The 21,978-nt window shown below is 35.7% G+C and overlaps 1 protein-coding gene across 1 annotated transcript in view; it reads left to right on the forward strand.

The window, feature by feature from the left end:
• GALC (galactosylceramidase) overlaps window positions 1-21,978 on the forward strand; it is a 62,121-nt gene that overhangs the window by 37,343 nt on the left and 2,800 nt on the right. The window contains exons 11-16 of the mRNA XM_017863227.1: window positions 7,016-7,105; window positions 7,831-7,917; window positions 9,899-10,049; window positions 12,051-12,231; window positions 16,192-16,355; window positions 17,764-17,840. Of these exons, the coding sequence (XP_017718716.1) occupies window positions 7,016-7,105; window positions 7,831-7,917; window positions 9,899-10,049; window positions 12,051-12,231; window positions 16,192-16,355; window positions 17,764-17,840 (750 nt within the window). The remainder of the gene's footprint in view (window positions 1-7,015; window positions 7,106-7,830; window positions 7,918-9,898; window positions 10,050-12,050; window positions 12,232-16,191; window positions 16,356-17,763; window positions 17,841-21,978) is intronic.

A 21,978-nucleotide genomic window follows, 5' to 3' on the forward strand; every position in this document is an offset into this window, starting at 1 on the left:
CCTCCCCATGATAGGCCCCAGTGTGTGATGTTCCCCTTCCCGAGTCCAAGTGATCTCATTGTTCAGTTCCCACCTATGAGTGAGAACATGCGGTGTTTGGTTTTCTCTTCTTGTGATAGTTTGCTAAGAATGATGGTTTCCAGCTGCATCCATGTCCCTACAAAGGACGCTTCTTAAATTTAGATTTTTGGTCCATTTTCTTTCTTAACTGGGGTTATATGCGTGTCCAACTTGATTCTTTTGCATTTTGATATCCAGTTGTCCCTGCACTATTTTTTGAAAAAACTATTCCTTTTTCATTGAATTGTCGTGGCACCCTTGTTGAAAATCAGTTGGCAATAAATTTGAGGGTTTATTTCTGGAACCTCAATTTTATTCTGTTGGCCTATATATCTATCCTAATGTGAGCACCACACTGTCTTAAGTACTGTATCTATCTGGTGACTTTTGAAATCAGGAAATTTTTGTTTTTTATTGACACACGGTACAATTTGATGTTTTGATACATACATGTGGGATAATGATCAACTCAGGGTATGCCCATCACCCCATGAATTTATCATTTCTTTGTGATGAAAGCATTCAAAAGCCTCTCTTCTAGCTGTTTTGTAATACACAAAACCTTACTGTTAACCATCTTCACCCTAGTGTGCAATAAAACACCAGAGCTTATACCTCCTGTGCAATAGGTACTTTGTACCCATTGACCAACCTCTTCCTGTCCTTCCCTCCCCAGCCCTACCCAGGTGTCTGGTAACCACTGTTCTACTCTCTGCATCTGTGATGTCAACTCTTCTTTTTTTTAAATTCCACATATAAGTGTGATGAGGTGTTTGTCTTATTGTGTCTGGCTTATTTCACTTAACATGATATCCTCCATATTCCTCCATGTTGTTGCAGATATCAGGATTTCATTCTATGACTAATAATACTCCACTGTGTATATATATCACACTTTCTTTATTCATGCATTCATTGTTGAACACTCAGGTTGATTCCATATCTTGGCTATTATAAATAGTGTTTATTATAAATAGTGTTTTAATAAACATGGGAGTGCAGATACCTCTTCAACATACATATTTTATTTGGTGGATATATACACAGTAGTGGGATTATTGGATCATATGGTAGTTCTTTTAATTTTTTTTTTTTTTTGAGGCAGATGTCACTCTGCACTTCCAGGCTGGAGTGCAGTGGTACAGTCTCAGCTCTCTGCAACCTCTGCCTCCTGGGTTCAAGCGATTCTTCTGCCTCAGCCTCCTGAGTGACTGGGATTACAGGCGCCTGCCACTATACCTGGCTCATTTTTGTATTTTTAGTGGAGACGGGGTTTCACCATTTGCCAGGCTGGTCTCGAAGTCCTGACATCAAGTGATCTGCCCACCTCAGCCTCCCAGAGTGCTGGGATTATGGGCGTGAGCTACCACATGCCCTGCCTATTTTTAATTTTTTAGGAATCTTTCATAGTGGCTGTACCAATTTACAACCCCACCAACATTAAGTATTTCTTTTTTTCCACATCCTCACCAACACTTGTTTTATTTTTGTCTTTTTGGTGATAGCCATTCTAAGTAGAGGGAAGTGGTATCCCATTGTGGTTTTGATTTGCATTTCCCTGATGATTAGTGATGTTGAGTATTTTTTCATGTACCCGTTAACCATTTATATGTTTTCTTCTGAGAAATGTCTGAACAGTCTTTTGCCCAATTTTAAATCGGACTATTTTGTTGTTGTTCTTATTGTTTAAGTTCTTTATATAATCTAGAAATTAACCCCTTGTCTCATGTATAATTTGCAAATATTTCCTCCCATTTTGTAGGCTGTTTTACTTTGTTTCTTTTGCAACCTGCTTCAGAGGAGAAAGGAGAAGGGCATAGAGTAAACTTCCTGCTTCTGCATTTTTCTCAGATTACTTCACCTTAAAATATTTGGGGGCAGTGTGTCTTGAACCCCTTCATGGCTGTTGTGACTAATGATGTGGATTAGCATGTGTGTACAAGTTTTTCTGTGGATGTGTTTTCAGTTCTCTTTGGTATATATGTAAGAGTGGAATTGCTGGGTCACATGGTAACTATGTGCAAATGCTTTTCAGTTTGATGTAATCCCTTTGTCTGTTGTTTGTCTGTTGTTGCTTTGTCTGTGCTTTTGAGGTCTTATTTAAAAGAATTCTTGCCCAGCTCATTGTCATAAAGCACTTTCCCTTTGTTTTTTTCTAGTTTCCTAGTTTCGGGTTTTATATTTAAGTATGTAATCAATTTTGAGTTGACTTGTGTATATTGTGAGAGGTAGGGGTCCAGTTTCATTCTTCTACATGTGGCTGTCCATTTTTTCCCAGTGCTGTTTATTGAAGAGACTGTCCTTTTCCCAGTGTGTATTCTTGGCACCTTTATTGAAAATTAGTTGGTCATAGGGCATGAATTTATTTCTGGACTTTCTATTCTGTTCCATTTGTCTGTGTGTCTGCTTTTATGCCAAAACCATGCTGTTTTATTAATAGTTACTATAGCCTTTTAGTATATTTTGAAGTCAGGTAGTGTGATGCCTTCAGCTTTGTTCTTTTTGCTCAGGGTTGCATTGGCTGTTTGTGGTCTTCTGTGTTCCTATATAAATTTTATGGTTGTGTTTTCTATTTATGTGAAGGATGTCCTTGGCATTTTGATAAAGATTGCATGAAATCTATAGATTGCTTTGGGTAGTATGGTCATGTTAACAATATTAATTATTCACTATATTTTTGTGAGTTATTTTTTAGTGATTATTCTAGGGCTTACTATATGCATCTTAACTTACTGGACTCACTTCAGATTTAAACTAACCAAATTCCAGTAGATTATGCTGAATTCCCTTGTTGGTCTGTTCCCTTTCCCCTTTTTTTCTGTTATTAGCATACATATCACAACACTGCATGATGCAAACTCAGTAGGACATTGTTACTTTATATATAAATTTATGTTTTTAAACCAATAACATGCTGTTTTGGTTACTATAGCCTTGTAGTATAATTTGAAGTTAGATAATGTGATGCCTCCAGATTGTTCTTTTTGTTTAGGATTGCTTTGGCTGTTTGGATTCTTTTTTTGGTTCCATATGAATTTTAGGATTGTTTTTTCTAATTCTGTGAAAGATGATGTTGGTATTTTGGTAGGAATTACACTGAATATGTAGATTGCTTTGGGCATTGTGGTAACATTTTCACAATATTGATTTTTCTAATCCATGAGCATGGGATGTATTTCCATTTGTTTGCATCATCTATTGTTTCTTTCAGTAGTGTTTTGTATAATAGTTCTCCTTTTAGAACTATTGGTTCTTGGTAAAGTATATTCTTATATATTTTTTGTAGCTATTCTAAAAGAGATTGAATTATTGATTTGATTCTCAGCTTTGTCATTATTGGTATATAGCAGTGCTGCTGATTTATGCACATTATTTGTGTACATTGATTTTGTAACGTGAAACTTTCCTGAATTCGTTTATCAGGTCTAGCAGTCATATATCAATAGAGCACAATAGAGAACCCAAAGATAAAACCAAATACTTAAAACCAACTGATCTTTGACAAAGCATTCAAAAATATAAATTTGGGGAAAGGACATCGTATTTAATAAATGGTGCTGGGAAAATTGGATAGCAACATATAGAATAATGAAACTGCATCCCTACCTCTCACCTCAACATATACAGAAATTCACTCAAGATGGATTAAAGGGTGCAATCTAAGACCTGAAACCATGAAAATTCTAGAAGAAAATCTAGGAAAAATTATTCTGTACATTGACCTAGGCAAATAATTTATGACTAAGACCGCAAAAGCAAATGCAGCAAAACAAAAATAAATAAATGGGACCTAATTAAACTAAAAAGCTTCTGCAAAGCAAAGAATCATTGGAGTAAACAGACAACCTACAGAATGGGAGAAGACATTTATAAATTATGCATCTGACAAAAGACTAGCATCCAGAATCTATGAGGAACTCAAACCAGCAAGAAAAGCACAAATCGCATTAAAATGTGGCAGGTGACATGAATAGACATTTCTCAAAAGAAGATACACAAATAGCCAAAAAACAGATGAAAAAAATGCTCAACATCACTAATCATCAGGGAAATGCAAATTAGAACCACAATGAGATACCACCTTATGCCAGCCAGTATAGCCATTAAGAAACGTCAAAAAACAATAGATGTTGGCATGCATGTGGTGAAAAGAGAGTGCTTATCCACTGCTGGTGAGAATGTAAGTTAGTACAACCTATATGGAAAACAGTGTGGAGATTTATCAAAGAACTAAAGTAGATTGGTCTACCATTCATTCCTGCAAACCCACTACTGGGTATCTACCCAAAAGAAAAGAAGTCATTGTATCAAAAAGTCGCCTGCACACATATGTTTGTTGTAGCACAGTTCACAATTGAAAGATATGGAATCAACCTAAGTGCCCATCAACTGATGAGTGGATTAAAGGAAATATATATATATATATATTTTCATGCTATATATATATANCTAATTGTTAGAGTCTTTAAATCCTTCAGTTTTTTCAACTGCAAAATGGAAATAATAACAACTATCTTCCAGGGTTATTATAAAGATGAAATCACACGCACATACACACACACACACACACATATATGTCTGTATATATATATCTATATATATCTATACACCATAAAATACTCCAGCCATAGAAAAGAATGAAATAATGCCTATTTCTTTGAATGTCTTACTTTTTTGTGTGTTGTTGGAAACTGGATCTTCTATATAATATATGGTAGCAACTCATGTATAATATATGCTAGCAACTCTGGGCATTGATCCTCTCCTGCTTAAGGCTTGTTGTTGTTTATTTATTTATTTAGTGATTTGCCGGAGTATTTTAGTTAAGTCTGTTCCCTCCCTCTCCCCCCATACACACGGTAAAGCCTGAAATGTTGCTCCTTGGAGAATGTGGCTTTGGGCATATCCACAGTCACCCTGGGATGACATTGGTTTTTCCAGGACTCTGTCTGGTTCCTTGATCACACCTCACTATAAGTTACACTAACTGCTGGTGGATTTCTGTATTGTTTTAAACAATGCCCTGGTGGCTTAAATTGTTGCAAAGACTGATCCAATTAAATTCCAGCTCATTTTCCGGGGGTGGTTTGAGGTTAGTGTTTCCGTTTTCTTCTGACCACAGGAGATTTTTTTTTTTTTTTTTTTAACTGTTCCTTTTTTTTTTTTTTTTTTTTTTTTTTTTTTTGGTTCTCAACAGGATGCTGGGCTGGGCTGTGGTTTAGCTTATGCCTATAGTGAAGCTACTGGTCTCTTACTTTCTTTTCACCACAACCTCCATTATATTTCAGAGCAACATTAGTCTTAAACGTCTCTATGCTCTGTGTCAGATATCAATTCCTTTAAGAAAAGATTTGAAGCTATTTCCTGCCTTGCCTCTCCCCTTAGGTAAATCTCTGATTTCTAGTGATGTCACCTTTCTTATTGTTGAAATGTATGTGTTCTGTCAACCTGATCTTTTATTAGTCTGGCTAGAAGGTTTTCAACTGTTTTGATCTTCTCAAAGGATCAGCTTTTGGTTTTATTATTTTCTTGTGATTTTTAAATTTGTTTTTGTTTAATTGATTCTTCTTTGCTCATTATTATTTTCCTTGCTTATTTTGTTATTTTATTTTTTATTTTATTTTACTTTTAAAAAAAATTATTTCCACAGTTTTTTGGGGAACACGTGGTATTTGGTTACATAAGTTCTTTAGTGGTGATTTGTGAGATTTTGGTGCACCCATCACCCAAGCAGTGTACACTGAACCCAATTTATAATCTTTTAAAATTTGCTCCTATTTTTCTAGTATCTCAAGACAGAAGCTGAACTCTCAAATCCTTTCTTGATTTCTAATCTAGGTATTTAGTACTGTAAATGTCCTCCTAAGTATTGCTTTAGTGGCATATCACAAATTGTGATATGTTGTGTTTTCATTTTCATAAAGCTGAAAATTCTAATTTCTCTTTTATTTTGCCTTTGATCTATTGATTATTTAGAAATTTGATAGTTTGTAAATATTTTAACTTTTCTAGAAGGTTTTCAGTTATTCATTTCTGATTTAATTCTATTGCGGTTAAAAAAGTACTTTGTGTGACTTGAATCTTCCTGTATTTATGAGGACTTGCTTCATGGATCAGAGTATGGTGTAGTTTGGTCAATGTTCCATGTGCACTTGAAAATAATTTGCATCCTGCTATGGCTAGATGTAGTCATTTATAGATGTCAAGGCACTTTGTTTGGTATTGTTGTTCAAATCTCTTATATCCTTGCTGATTGTCCATCTAGTTGTACTATCAATTACTAAGAGATGGGTATTGAAATCTCTGATTATGGAAGTAATTTTTTAATTGTCTGCAAAGCCTAAAATAAAACTGTGTACTGTAAGTGTTCTGTGACTGTGGAATCTCTTAAAGTAGGGATTATATCTCATACTTCTTTTGATCCCAGCCCATAGTAGTGACTATTTAGTAAAAAATGATGGCAGTGTGAGAACTATGTTACATATATTTAGCTGACCTTAGTGTGTATTTGATATCTATGTATACTATATATATACACATCCATTATATATATATATATTTGTACTTCTTACATGAGAACGAAAGTTATATGTAGATGAGATATCTTTTCAGTGAAAACAGTCTTGCTTTTGCTTTTTATTTGATGTATTTTAGTTGGAAAACAGTTATAACAAAAAATTAATCTGCGTGCCATATGTTTCTACAGTTTAGCTATGAATTCAAAATTTGATCCAGTTGAAATGCCACTGACCTTTGCATTTGACTAGGAACATACAATACACATTCAATAAAGATAATATTATAAGAAAGTCTTTAAAAATGTGAAATAAACTCATATTTGTTATCTAGTATATGTTAATTTCTGTTAATCTTGGGCATTAACTATTGAACTTTTTTTCCCCTAAGGTAGCTTGTACATCATTTGGATAATGTATGTGATTTTTTTTTTTTTCAGAGTCATAAACATTCTAAGTGCATACGGCCATTTCTTCCTTATTTCAATGTGTCACAACAATTTGCTACCTTTGTTCTTAAGGGATCTTTTGTAAGTAAATATGTTTAACTTTATTTTGGTTTTGATTTAAGAATTTGTATATTCTATCACAGGTCAATAGTTCTTAAGTGAAGCCTCATATTATGAACTATTAACAGTTTGCATATGAATTGACAGAGGTCCTGGTGTCTTCTATCTTCTGACTTGCTTTAATCTAACAGGACAGAAGCCAGTAGGAGGTAAAATGCTCTGTGACTTTGAGGAACACTTACAAAAGTCACTTGCCAGAAAGTTGTTCTTGGTAATAGAAGCATTGTATGGTCTAGGGAACTTTCAAGCATTGATATTTACAGTATACTATGCCAAAAATATTTTTAAAAAGTACCAGATACTTGCTATTTCTGTGAATTGTTAGGTTTGAATTGAGAAACTGCAGTACCCTTTCTGATTACTAATGACATAAGAATTGTTTTTTAATACCAGAAAGTTATTTTAATTTAAAGGTTTTACACAGGTACAGTAATGAATGTTTTGAAGCAAAGACACTGTGATTTTTTAATCATTTGCCAAAATTCTTTAGTGTTTAGAGAATAAAGTATTTGCTTGAACAATGTTTTCCTATTTTAAAAAATATTATTATTTAATATTTGAGGTGGTTCTCCTGATAAATAGAGATAATATTGTCATTGGTACATTCTTGCTGGTACTGAATTTGGAAATCCTCAAAGAGGATGTGATGAATTACTCAGCTGTGCTTTTTTGTCTTTTCTTCACAGAGTGAAATACCAGAGCTACAGGTGTGGTATACCAAACTTGGAAAAACATCCGAAAGATTTCTTTTTAAGCAGCTGGATTCTCTATGGGTAATTTTAAAGTAAATTGTTATATTTTGGGTATTACAACAGTAAAACAGTAAAAGGGAACAGAAATTGCATTAATTAATAATTTTTATTTTTATAAGTTTGTGTGTTTATACATGTGTTCAGCTCTTAGACATTTAGTTTGTCTTGGTGGATGGTGACGCCATCACCTGACTGCCCAGGTCGGAAATTTAAGTCCCATTTGAGACTCTCTGTCTTTCCCAGTCACCCTCTGTATCCCACCAGTGGTCAAATATAGACGATTGTATCCGCAAATTTCTCTTACTCCTTATTCTCCATTACCACCGTTACTTCTTGTTTCAATTCTTCATTCTCTCTCTCCTGGATTTCAGAAACTGCCTCTTGTTTTTCCAGTCTGAATTTCCAGGTCACCCATCACACTGCTACAGAGTGAAATGTCAAAAATGCAGATCTGATTTTTGTGACCACCGTGCTCAGACGACCTCAGTGATTCTTTTCTTAGAAGTTCACATTCCTTAGTGTAGCACATGACCCTCATCATCCTCCCAGGAGGTAGAAGACTGGTCTTCTTCCTAGATGTGTGTCCTACTAAACTGACCTCTCTTCACAGACTAAACTTAACATTTTTCAAAGCGTAGCATGCTTGTTGATTTACCTCTGTGACTTTGTGCATACTGTTTTCTTTGCATAGAATGACTTCTCCTCATCTTTATCATCTTTTGAGACTCAATTTGAGTGTCTCTTGCTCTGAAGCTTCCTCACCAGTCTTAACTCATAGTCACCTGGGGCCATGTGCTTATCTAGTTAAACACTTGTCCTGCTCCACAAGACACCTTGAAGACTGAGCCTTGCCTTATTTAGCTTTATATCTCAGGTGCTTCCCACAGTGCTTCATCCATGGTGGTTTCTGGGGAAAGGTTTCGAAGAATGAATTGACCCAAACAAGCACATTATTTCACTTAATTGACACAAGTCTACCACTTTTTCTGGTTATTATTAATGTTCTGATAACCAACTAGTCACTAATAGTGATAAAACACCTTATTATATATTAAGTTCTGAAAAAAACGTTCCTACTTTTTGTGTAATAAATTGCTAGGAATAGCATAATAGAATTGATTTTCCCCACAAGAAAAATAATGCCATTTGGGGTTATTCTTCAACCTGAATATAACATCAGGTATTTCATAAATCTGATCATCAATTTACCATTAAAACAAGGATAATAACTCCTTTAATTCAAAGTAGAAAAAACCGGTTCAAATTTCATAAAATGGGCATAGATTTAATGCCTTCAGTGATTATGCAAAGGATTCCAGTGTCTTCAGAGGTCTACATTTAGCATAGAGCAGCTTTGATATTGGGAGAGTTTCCCATTGGTCACACACGGGGCTTAGCACTTTAAAAGCAATATCTGGTTTAATCATCACAACTGCTCTATGAGGTATGTATTTTTTCCTCATTTTGTAGATGAGGAGATTGTGGCTTAAAGAGATTAAGTTGCCAAGATCGTAAGTGTGACATAAGCCTAACTTGCTAGTTGAAATATATATTGAACATAAAATGAGCAGGGTTTTCCTCTCTTAATTGTAAAAGGATTTCTGTGATTAACAGCTGGGTCAACAGTGATATTTTATGGAGTTTTCTACCTTAGTAAAACTACTGAGAGGGAAAAAAGCAGGTCTCTTAGTTGCATGTATTGAATATATCCAAGCTTTAAGGAGCTTACTGTGTAGTGGAAAAGAATAGGCTAATATAAATAGATTTTGAGATTATTTAGTCCTTCCTTCCATGAAGTAAGGTTGTTTAAAATTATAAAGCATAATTTTATAAAGTTTTCTAAAATACTTAGGAAAAAAAGATTCCAAGGGCCTTGGTATTGGTGAGTTTTCCACAAATGTTTAGGAAGTTCTAACAGAAATGATTTGGACTTTTCTTTAAGCTCATTTTTTACAAAAGCTATTTTGTCCAGTCTTGAATACAGTAGTGTCTTCTTTTTCAGCTCCTCGACAGCAATGGCAGTTTCACACTGAAACTGCAAGAAGATGAGCTGTTCACACTCACCACTCTCACCACTGGTCGCAAAGGCAGCTACCTGCTTCCTCCAAAATCCCAGCACTTCCCAAGTACCTATAAGGATGATTTCAATGTTGGTGAGTATTTTTCACTAAAACTTAACTTCGTCTCTATATTTAACAGTAGTGTGTTGATTTCTACCTGTCATACTGGGTGCATGATGGAGTGGCTGTCAAAAGCACATTCATTTAGCTCCTACATCTCATATGTGGTAAAAGGAGGGCTAATTTTTTATATTACTTTATGGTAAATCTAAATTTGAGGACCCTGTATTTTTCAGTTTCAGAAAAAAATATAGAGTTCATTGTTAGAATGAAAGTTATAATTCTAATTTGTTTTTGGTGAAACTTAAACTTTGTAACTTTGCTACTGCCCCATTAGCCATTACTGACACCTTCCTTCTGTGTGGAGGTTAAGACACATTTATATGTGTCTTTCCGCAGTGCTAGTGAACTGAGTGCTTATGGGCAGTCATGTTGTCCTTGGGTGATCCAACTCATATACTGTCCCGTGCCTCCGAGTTTTTTATTGAGCTCTCTTGGTTTTCTAGGAAAATCTATCCTAAAGTTGTTAGAAAAGTTTTTGGTTATAGGTGATTTAGGAAAACCACTTGGAAAAAAGTTAGAAGATATGGTCACTGTAGTTATATTCCTAGTCAGTAAGGAACAAAATTTGTTGACTAGTTGGTAGTGTTCTATATGTTTATGGGTCTCACAGACAGGGTCAGGTGGCTTTGTAATCTGCTCCTACAGTCTGTAGCAGGAGAGTAATAGGGAGGGAACTGGCATTGTTGGAGCATCACTTGAACCTCCTGTTTGCTGCAGAGCTGCTTGTTCCACCAAAGATGGACACTCCTATCACCCTTTCCCAGTCACTGCTGCAGGGTCTCACCTCTCTTTCTCAGGAAATGATCTAGTTGGCTAGAGTAGAAGGCCTTTTGGACTGTGTAGTGGAGTCCTCTCAACTATAATACAGATAACAGTGACCCTCAGGGGGAGCTTGGTGGTTTGTTTTTCTCCAGCTCTTTGAAATGGCCTCTTAGATAAACCCATTAATTTTGTGAAACATAGGTCTTTAAAATCTGTTGCTTGGTTGGTTCTCTGTTAGCAAAGGTGACTTTTGCCTTCAGTAAGTGAGGAATTTGTGTGGGATATGGCCTAGTTGATGAGATTGAAGAACTTCTGCCAGCACCAAGACCAATATTTTGTGACCCTGAAGACCAAGAGGCAATTCCAAACCTTCAGATATAAAATGTAATACTTTATAAGCTACAATATAAATTTAAAACTAAAGTTAAATATTATAAGCTAGGCTCTGGAGATTCTTGTTAGGGTTCTAAATGTCTCAAATGAGGTAATGAATGCAAAAACATATAGAAAAGCATGAGGTATAAGAGCTATAAGATATTACAACTAAAATTTCTCCTCTACAGCATTCATTATTGTTAAGACTAAAATTTAATTTAGTAAAACTAAAAAGGGATTGATAACTTAGGCCCAAAACTGGTTTTTGCTGCAGTTTAGAAGTAGAAGAAAATTTGTAAATTTTATGCTTCATATAGTAAGCTTTTCTTATGCTCTTTTGGCAGATGATTGTGACCCATGATTTGGCACCTTGCTTGACAGATATTAGAAATAATAAAGCTATCCCTTATTTAGCCCTTGCCAGATGCTGGCTTATGTACACGTTATCTTTTCTTTAATTCTCTTGTCCTCCTGCAAACCTAGAAATGAAGAAACTTCAGATGCAGGGCAGTTAAATAACTTGTTCAGGGCAACATACTGAGCTGGAATTTGAACCTAGGTCATACTTACTTCAGAACTCATGACCTTTCCTCTATACCAGATGCCTGGATTAAGTATTATGCAGCATCTATATGTCAAATTCATCATTTTGATATTTAGTAATGATGATACAAAAATTAATATATCTTTATTAGACGTAGGCCCTAAACTTTGGTTTAGATTTTATTTATTTATTAAAAACTTTCAGAAGTGTTTCGGACATACTGTAAAATATCAGCAAGGAGAACTTCTGAAGGATTTGATACTAAACAGAATTTCTTATATTCTGAACAGATTACCCATTTTTTAGTGAAGCTCCAAACTTTGCTGATCAAACTGGTGTATTTGAATATTTTACAAATATGGAAGACCCTGGTGAGCATCACTTCACGCTACGCCAAGTTCTCAACCAGAGACCCATTACGTGGGCTGCCGATGCATCCAACACAATCAGTATTATAGGAGACTACAACTGGTAAGATTGACGTTCTCAGTGTGGATCTGGCTGAAATACGCTTGTAATATTGTCAGGTACATTTTGAAGTGAAGAGCTTTCAATAGTCCTCCTTGTTCAAGAACCTAATAGATGTGTAATATGTAATATTAAGGGTTGTTGAATATTATGGTGATGACCACAAACCTGCAAATTGTTTTGCTGCCTCAGTGTCCTTCCCTCGTCTTTGCCCTATTTAATAGTGATTATTACAGGAACAATTTTATTTCAGTATAAAAACTGAGGACTTTTGGACCCAATTATAATTTAATATTTATTTATAAATAGACGGATTTGTGAGGTGTTTTTTTTTGTTTTGCTGGAGAGTTGATTTGTTGATCTGGTGTTGCCATCTGGTGGACCAATCATAGAATTACACTGTCTTAGCCTTATTAAAAAATCTATTTACCAGGTGACAGTAGATGGCAATAGTAAAAAGCAAATCAGCTTTAGTTGCCTAGTGAATTTAACTTTTTATTTAGTCATCTGGTAAAGAGACAAGTTATATTATTCACATAAAATATAATGCTAAACTAAAACTTTCCTTTCCTCTTTAGTTTAGTTACAGAATTTCTATGTGCTGACTTATTATACCTGTCTTATGTGTTTCTTTTTCATTTTTTCGTATAACTAGTATGATTCCACTGTGGGAAAAAAACAAACATTCCAGGTTTCGAGCTAGTACTAAGAATACCAAGCCACCAAAAAACCATATCCAAAGCTTGGAAACTGGAGAGGGAAGAGAAAAGAATTCTGAAAAGGGCCTTGAATTGCTTGTCTGTGGAGTGTGCAGGAAGTGTTTATCCCTCCTGAAGTGCCTTACTCCCCGTTAGAAATCCTGATTCTAGTCCCAAGCTCTGACATAAGTCTCAAGAAACTTTCAGTTATCCAGAGTCCTGGAACTCTTATAACACCAGGAAGAGTCATTGAGGTGCAGTGAAGAATTCTTTCCTAATTTAGGATGACATTTGTGGCTTGTGTTTTTACACAGCAGAATTTCTGCTTGTGCCATTGTCTCTGAGGAGGAAACTTTACCTAGATTTTCTGATTATGGCAGTGGAGTTCGTGGCATCGTCATTTGTGACGATGGTCTTATTGTAAGTCCAGTGGCTAGGTTTAAGTATCCAAGGCATAGGTCCCATTGTTTTGATCTCCAGTTTTGAAGTCACCATATAAGAAACTTTTTTTTTTCTGTGATGTCCCGTATACCCTATGCACTTGAATACTATAGAGGACTCTTTCTAAACTCAAACTCAATCTAATTTCTGGTTGGGACTCCAGAAAGATTGAGAAGCCCCTTAATTGTAGTATAGAAATGAGATATAGCACCGTTCAAAGATTTACTCCCCCACATCTTCATATATTTGAAGATTTTACACAATTTAAGTAGCAATACTCCATTTTACTAGGATATATTGCAGTGGATAAGGAGGTAGGGATGAGGGATGGGGAAGGGTGTAGAAGAGGAAGAGAGTGACACATTCTGAAAGGAAAGGAACCAGGAAGTTGCAATTAGGTGTGTCAAGAAAGGATTGCCTTCATCTTTCTGAATCCCTGTTTTCATCATGTTATTCCCCTGCTCAGGAAGATGCGGTGACTCTCCCCTGCTACCTGTGTTTTTCACTTCTAGGCCTGATTTCCAAGACCCTTTAGAATTTGGTCTCATCTATTATGGGTTATTTTCCAGTATTCCACCCTCTATCTGAGGCAGCCAGATCTGCTCAGAGATCCACACAAATCCCTTGTTCATTTCTTTTGTCTGGCTGCTGTGCCCACTTATTGTGGGAAAAGGAGGGAATAAAAATTGGATAATAGTAGGCACTTTGATGGATTTCCCACACAACCACTTTGTGGTGGAGATATCATCGTCCCCACCTTGCAGACTGAGAAACCGCATCTTTGGAGTAAGATTTACCCAAGATTTCACTGGTAAGTGGCAGAACCAGGGCTAGAAGCCGGGTCTGTATGACTCACTAGCCCATTCTCTTTGGAGTATATCTCACAGCCTCATTTTAATTGTCTTCTTCCTAAAGGTAGGAAATGGGAAATTTGTCTAGTTTATCTGTAGTGCTATTTTAGTAAATCTGCTCTCAATGTGTGCACATTACTCACAGTTTTTAGAGTTGTGTTTTGAGTAGAACTTCCTCTCTTATACCTAGATTTAGTTATTTACCAGCACAGTAATTTGATTATACTGGGTGGATTGTAGTGTAACTGGCTATTTCTATCTTGATAGTGAGCATTGGTTGGAATTCTTTAAAGACAATCACAAAATTACCTTTACCTGCACACAGCTGAACTCTCTCTTTGATAAAATTTGCCTTATATTGGATAGTTTTTGTTCTTTCAGCACTACTGAGAGATTGTGGCTGTGGAAGAATAAACCACACTTTTATTCTATTTCATTCATTATCTATGAAATTGCCTGGCAAGTTCTGATGCAAGAATCACTTTTTCTGGAATGTGGTATATAAAAAAGGAAAAAGTTTGATCTTCTCTCATTCCAACTCTAAATGGAATAATTTTATGGTGCTGATGGTATTTGTAGCACTTTCAAACTTATGATGAACCAGAAAGCAGGTAAGGGATATAAGAACCAGTGTTGATTGCTAGTGGTTTCATGCTGGTGATAATCTGTGGAGAGAAAACTCCCTCTGATGTCAGAGGACATACAAGAGAGACTGGGCTTGAGTTACTCAGCATTTGATCTTCCTGTAAAGTAGCCCAGCTCTGCTTAGATAATTAAGTGTGGATTGTCCTCCCTGTGTACCTGATGTAGGTACTTTTGTAATATTTTCCTTTACATAGTAAAATTTCACTGTGCAAAATTCACTGATAAGATACAAATGTAAAAGCCATATAATTCTAGATCTCATTCCCCCCAACCCATTTCTGGAATAGATTTATTGGTGTTTCCAGTCTTATGTGAGATATGTTGCTTGATTTGTGTGCAGACTTTCTTTTTTCTTCCTACTTGCAGTTAGATACTGAGTAGGAAGTAAAATCTTTTCAGAGATCATGTTGGTTTGGGGTGGTTGTAGCATCCCAGAAGGAAAGTGTTGTACCTGGTAGCATTTGTAAGAGGAAACCTGGAGGAGAGCTCACTGTAAAAGCTCAGTCCCTGGACAGCTGAATCTTTTTCCCATTTTTGATAGACTGCTGTGGATCAGTGAGCCTAGAACCAGGATTTTATTGCTTCCTTATAGACAGATACTTCATAGGGGAAAATGGTCCTCAAAGTGGCATTCCTGGATAAGCAGCATCAGCATCACCTGGGAATTTGTTAGACATGCAAATTCAAGGGGCTGCCCCAGTTTTACTGACTCACGCTGTGGGGTAGGACCAGTGAACTGAGTTTAAGAAGCCCTCCTGGTGATTTCTGTGCTGTTCAGGCGTGAGAAGCCCTCCTAGAGAGTCAACTCTGCGGTCTTTGCAGAGAAATAATTTTAGATCTTTTCTTCTGGAGTTTTAAAGTTTTGTTAGATTTAAATGTAAAAATTGGCCCCAGAATAGCTTATGTTCTCCCAGAGGCTCCTAGCATTGCCTTAATTACCTCTCTTTGTTGCTGGAAATTTGAATAAACATTTTCCCTCAGAATTGTGTGGAACTTTTACTTTTATGTGTTCATAGACAATAGTGGCTTTTAAAATATTGTATTCTTAAGATGAGAAGTTGTTTTATTGTAGAAAAAATATTTTCTCAGGAAACTTAAAAATCATAACTATTATTGTCCAGTAATCATTTAAATAGGCAATGAAATGACTTAAGTCATGTAACATTTAAAACTGTTGTCAATAAAGATTCTTGAAGCCCATCTCTGCTACAGGCTCAGACTTAGCAAATCACATTCTCACCTCAATTAGAAGTTTGTGAAATGACATATCTGTACTATGTTACAAAGGGCATATTTTAAGAGTACTAGTCAACCGTTTTATTTTGCAGGACGAATCTGACTATAAAATGTGATGTTTACATAGAGACCCCTGACACAGGAGGTGTGTTCATTGCAGGAAGAGTAAATAAAGGCGGTATTTTGATTAGAAGTGCCAGAGGAATTTTCTTCTGGATTTTTGCAAATGGATCTTACAGGGTTACAGGGGATTTAGGTAAGTGCCTTTTTTTTTTTTTTTTTTTTAAATACCATATGACTTATAGGCTATGTTACTTTGAGCACCTACTTGTTATTTGTGGGAGTGATAAAAGAGTTCATCCCAAGGTGTTCGGACATCTAATTGGGAAGAGATGTAACCAAATACCAAATAGTTTACAATTACAGAAAGTTATTTAATTCCTAGAGATGCGGGCAACTCTGTGGAAGGGAAAATAATTGTACAAAGCTTTTTAGGGTATTGTGAGGTTGAACTGGGCTGTGAGGATAGGATTTTGCATAGATAGTATCAAAACCATCTGAGGTAGTGGTGGTAGGGGGAGAATGCTCAGGAGGCACCATAAATAAAAGCAGGAGTATAAGAATGTTGCTGCTGTACTTATAGGGAGAGGAACTGATCTGTTTAAAATGGAAAATCTCATTTTGAATTTAGTTAATACTTGAAAATAGCTTGACTTTTCTCAGTCATCTTTACAGCCCTTGTGTTAGGTAGGATGATAATTTTATCCAGAATAGGTGCTTCAAATATGTTCACATTGAACTGTGTCCACTTCAGATTGGTTTTGGTATACACCACTCCTTTGAAACTAGACCTTACTAGTGGTGACTTTTCTTGATTCTCAGTCTCTTGACTTTCCTCTTACCTTAATTTAAAAATATCTCTTTTATAGTTTGCTGCTCTTTGCTTTGACTCCATAAATAAAATAAGAATTAAAGAGGAAGTAGGTAGTAAGGATATTAGAACAAGAGTTACCTACTCATAACATTACCAATCTGAAGTTACCTCAGTGATACTGAAATCAAAAACAGAACCAGTGAGGTTAATTGACTTGCCTAATGACTCAAAGCTAGTTAGTGGCAGAACTGGAACTAGGAATTTAAATCTGTGTCTGCAGTCCCCACTGTCTGTTTTAAACTGCCTACTTGAAATTTTATCCTGGGGTTCTCATAGGCATTCAAATAACAGTAATTCCAGAAATTAACTTATTATTTTCTCCCTCTAAGTGAATACTATTACCATGTAACCAATTTGACTGGTTGGAAATTTTATATTCTCTCTCTCTTGTCTTCCATATTCAATCCAGTCATGTATAAATATGTACTTGAACTATAGATGCTAACACTTCATACTGTCACTGGCTTTTAAGTTTATTTCACTGGTTCTGTTGTGAGCTCACATATAGCATATAGCTTAGAGTAGGATCTCAGTATATGCTATTAAATGCATGGCTAAATGAAAAATGTTTTGGCTTAACTCAGTTGTAGATCTGGGAATGAAGGGAGAGCTCTCTACTGAGGCTGACTTTACTACATACAGATGACACTTGAGAACCCTACTGAATTAAATGACTCTGTGATTGAGATCTCAAAATTATATCTATTAGGATAATCTTTTTGTGTTACAGCTGGATGGATTATATATGCTTTAGGACGTGTTGAAGTTATAGCAAAAAAATGGTATACACTCACATTAACTATTAAGGTAAGTATTGCTGATTGGAGGATCTGGAGGTAAAATACTCTTTTGTTGTGCCTTTCTAGAATTTTCTGTTATAAAATAGGAGGGGGAAAGTGTGACATATAATGAAGAGAGACAAGGAATCTGCCTTGGTGCTGGGAAGCCACTCATCCCTAGGGTGGTTAGGTGTGTGAGGGTAAGCTACGCGAGAACCATCAGCAGTTGACTTTATCGGGTCACTATTTTTTTAAAAATTTGATTTTGTTTTTTAAACTGAGGCATAATTGATAAAGTCAATAACTGAACTATTTTTTCAAGTTTGCTTGAACCAAGACTGTACATGGAGCTTATAGATGTAAGCAAAGTCATATACATTTATGTTTGATGGTTAAGAATAATTTGCTTTTCAGTTATAAGCATAGTTTTTTAGAAATTGGTTTCCATGAATATTTTTGTCAGAGAAAATACCAGATTAATTTCAATATAATAGAAATATAAAAATATTCCTCAGAATCACTGGGTGATCGTGAGTTACTGCTTGACAGTGCTTCCAAGGGATGCTGTGCAGAGAAATTTTTTGTGTATAATATGCTGGTCTCTCCCAAGATAGCTCCCTCACCGTTTTGTTTAGGGTGCAATAGAAATTAAAAATCAGATTCCAATAACTTTGGAATTTGTTCTCTCCCCTCAATCAACCACCAAAATGACAGCACTAATTTTTTTAGCATTAATAATAATGTATATTGAAGATTTGTTTGGATGTAGCATAGATTATTTTAACTATGCTACACTAGCCAAATTGTAGCCATTTTATAGCAATTATAATAATATTCACTATTACTGAATTTGAAGATTTTTTCCAAATTCATAGATATGATTTGTATTTCCTTGATAATTAGGGAGCTTGCACATGTAATGTTTGTTGGCTATTTATAGTTTCTCTTCTCTGAAGTTGCCTGTTCACTTCTTTCTTCATTTTTCTATCGTGTTGTCTTTTTCTGGCAAATTTGTGTGAATTTAATATGTATTCTGGATAGTAACCCATTGTCTGTTACACATGTCACAGCTGTGCTCTCCTATCTTGTGTATTTTAATTTTGCTTATGGTATTTTTGATGACTATAAGTTTTATATTTTGATGCTGTCAAATGTTTTACTTTTATTCATTGCCTTGATGTTTCATGTTTTAAATAAGGCCTTCTTGTGTCTCAAGGTTAGGAACATTTCTACCCCAAACTAAAAAAAGTTTAGGATTTATTTTTATGTGTAAGTTTTTAATACATCAGAAATGTATTTGTGAATTTTAAGGGGAAGTATTGAATATAATTTTTTAAAAAATGGATAGCCATCATTTATTACAGTAGACTATCCTTTTGCCCATAATTTAAAGGCTACCTTTTTGATGTAACAAATCAGCACATGTGCATATACTTGTTTCTGAGCTTTTTTCTGTTCTCCATATTGCTGTTTGTCTATTATTATCCAAAATCACACTTTTAATTGGTGTTAACATTCTAAAGGCTTTGATGATACAGTTACTCCCTTGCTTCCTTCAGAGTTTTCTAACCTGACCACTTGATAGAAAACATAGCCCCATCTCACTCTCTAACTCCTTTCTGTTGCTTTAGTTTTCTCTAAAGGTTTTGTCCCAAGCTGACGTCACACATATTCTGTTGATTGTTAATGTGTTTTCCTACTCCCTTCACTAGCACATAGCTCCTTTAGTAACAGGCCTTTCTCCATATTCCTCACTGCTGGCTCTGTAGCACCTAGAAAAGTGCCTGACAGCCAGGCAGAGCAGGAGTCCAAATAATACTTGGTAAATGAATGAATGGATATCTGGTGGGGCAACTTCCTCATTGTTTCTTTTTCAAAATTATCTTTGCTATTCCACTATATATATTATTCGATTTGACTTTAAAAAAACAAACTTTCAATTACTTGGAAAATGGTGCTGGTATTACATTAAATTTATACATCAATTTGGGAAAAAATTACATTTTTTAAAATAATAATGTGTTTCCCCATGAGAGAACATAGGAACAAAAGCATGCTATATTTCACCATTTATTAAGATTTGCCACTAGGTCCTTCAGTTTTATTTTTGCACACCTTTGATTACGTTTGTTTTAGTAACTTTATGAGTTTTTTTTGAAATCGTGAATGAGATTTAAAAGATTTTCTTAATTTTCTTCAGGTACTTTGCATACCTGGTTAAAATGGCAACAGGACTTATTGAAAACAGCTGTCTCCTGCCTCACATCCTGTTCCTTCTTCTTGACCCCCATTCTGTGTTCTGTACTTCTGATACAGCCACTCCTCACTATTCTAGCTGTTTTTTCTGGTGTGTCTTTAATATAATGTGATTCACTACTTTTAGAAATTGGCTCTTGTCTTGCTTCTAGGATGGATAGGACTTTGCTGGCTTGCACCCACCTCACTCCCCTACTCCTGTTATTTTGTGTTTCCTCAACTATGGGCATTCTGCTTCCTCTTGAATCTCAACTTTTGCCACATACTCTGAGGGTCTTCTCCAACTATCAGCAGTAAAGTAGTCTGTCAGGCACCCATTGTCACTTTGACCTGGCTTAATTTTTACATGCTGCTTATCCTTTAGCTCTCACTTTGTGTGTGTGTGTGTGTCTGTCCATCTCCTCCTACTAGAATATAAGCTCCATAAGAGCAGGGACCTTGTCTTTCTTGTTCGTCTTAAATTCCCAGTGCATTAAACAGTATTTGACATATAAATCTTCTTTGCATAAATGAAAAAAAACAAAACATCATCTTCTATGTTGCCTATATTCCAAATTTCAGCTAATGCGAGGATTTTGTCACTGACTGTCAGCCACATGTTGAATTCTTCTCAGCATTTGTCAGGTGACGTGTCCCAGCTCTGTTGCATAGTGGGTAGCACAATGGACTTTGAAGTCTACTGTATTCTACTTGCAAGTATTTTATATTGTGCAGCTTCAATTTTCCCATCCATTGTATCATGAAGAACACTTTTCTTATGAAGATTCAATGAGAAAAAAAAATATATATATATATATATATACACACATAATACCTGATATGTGGTAAGCACTTAATGAGTCAAGTTAATATTCTTATGCGTAGGAGTGTTTGGAACCAGAAGAACAGCATTAGTATTTCCTCACTAACATATACTGAGACTTCTAGCAAGTTATTCCACCTCTTTGAGTATCTGTTTCCTTATCTGTAAAATGCACATAACTTCTGTGAGGTTGTCTTGAGGGTTAAATGTGTTACATTCTTACATTCAACACATTTTTATTAAGCCCCTACTATATGCACTCTACTAAGTCCTAGGGATACAGCAGTGAATGAAATAGACAAATTCCTGCTCTCTTAGAGCATATATTCTTCTAGGACAGGAGTTGGCAACTTTTTCTGTAAAGGGCCAGAGAGTAAATATTTTAGACTTTGTGGGCCATGTGGTCTCTGCTGGCACCACCCAGTTCTGCTGTTGTAGTGAGAAAAAAGCTGTAGACAATATGTAGATGAATGGATGTGGTTGTGTTTCAATAAGATTTTGTTTATATATAAAAAAAAAAGGTCATTGACATGTAGGTCATAGTTTGCTGAGCCCTATCCTGAGATAGTAAACTTGTAAATAAGTTTATAATTATGAAGTTTATAATTATGAAATAAGTTTATGATTATGAAGAAAAAATAGAGTCATAAGATAAAGTAGCTCTGTTACCCTGATTCTCTAACCAGGGAGTTGAGGAAAGACCTCACTGAGTGGGTGGTACTTGAGTGCAGACCTGAATGATGGGAAGAACAATTTGAGCAGACCACATGGCTGGTTCAAAAGGCAGGTGTAGCTGACAATGTGTGAAGAGCAGCCTGGAGGCTGGGGTGGCTAAGCCTGGGGAGGCAGGAGTGATGAGGTCCTCTTAGACAGGTTTTGTGCTTAATGTGATTGGTGATATGAGTCCCTTGGCTCAATGTTAATACTGAGTGTTTGATGTCAGCAGAAGATGTTCAGTAAGCACTTCTAGAGCTGAAGATAGCTGTGCAAGTCTGTAGTAACAGGAATGTGGCTCCGAATTTGGAGCTAAGTGACTTGGAGCAAAAATCTGTGACTTTGAGTTTTAATCTATTAAGCCTCAGTGTTTCCATGCATAAAATAAAAAGAA

Source organism: Rhinopithecus bieti, unplaced genomic scaffold (assembly GCF_001698545.2).
Source record: "Rhinopithecus bieti isolate Rb0 unplaced genomic scaffold, ASM169854v2 scaffold_64915, whole genome shotgun sequence".
Taxonomy (NCBI): Eukaryota; Metazoa; Chordata; class Mammalia; order Primates; family Cercopithecidae; genus Rhinopithecus; species Rhinopithecus bieti.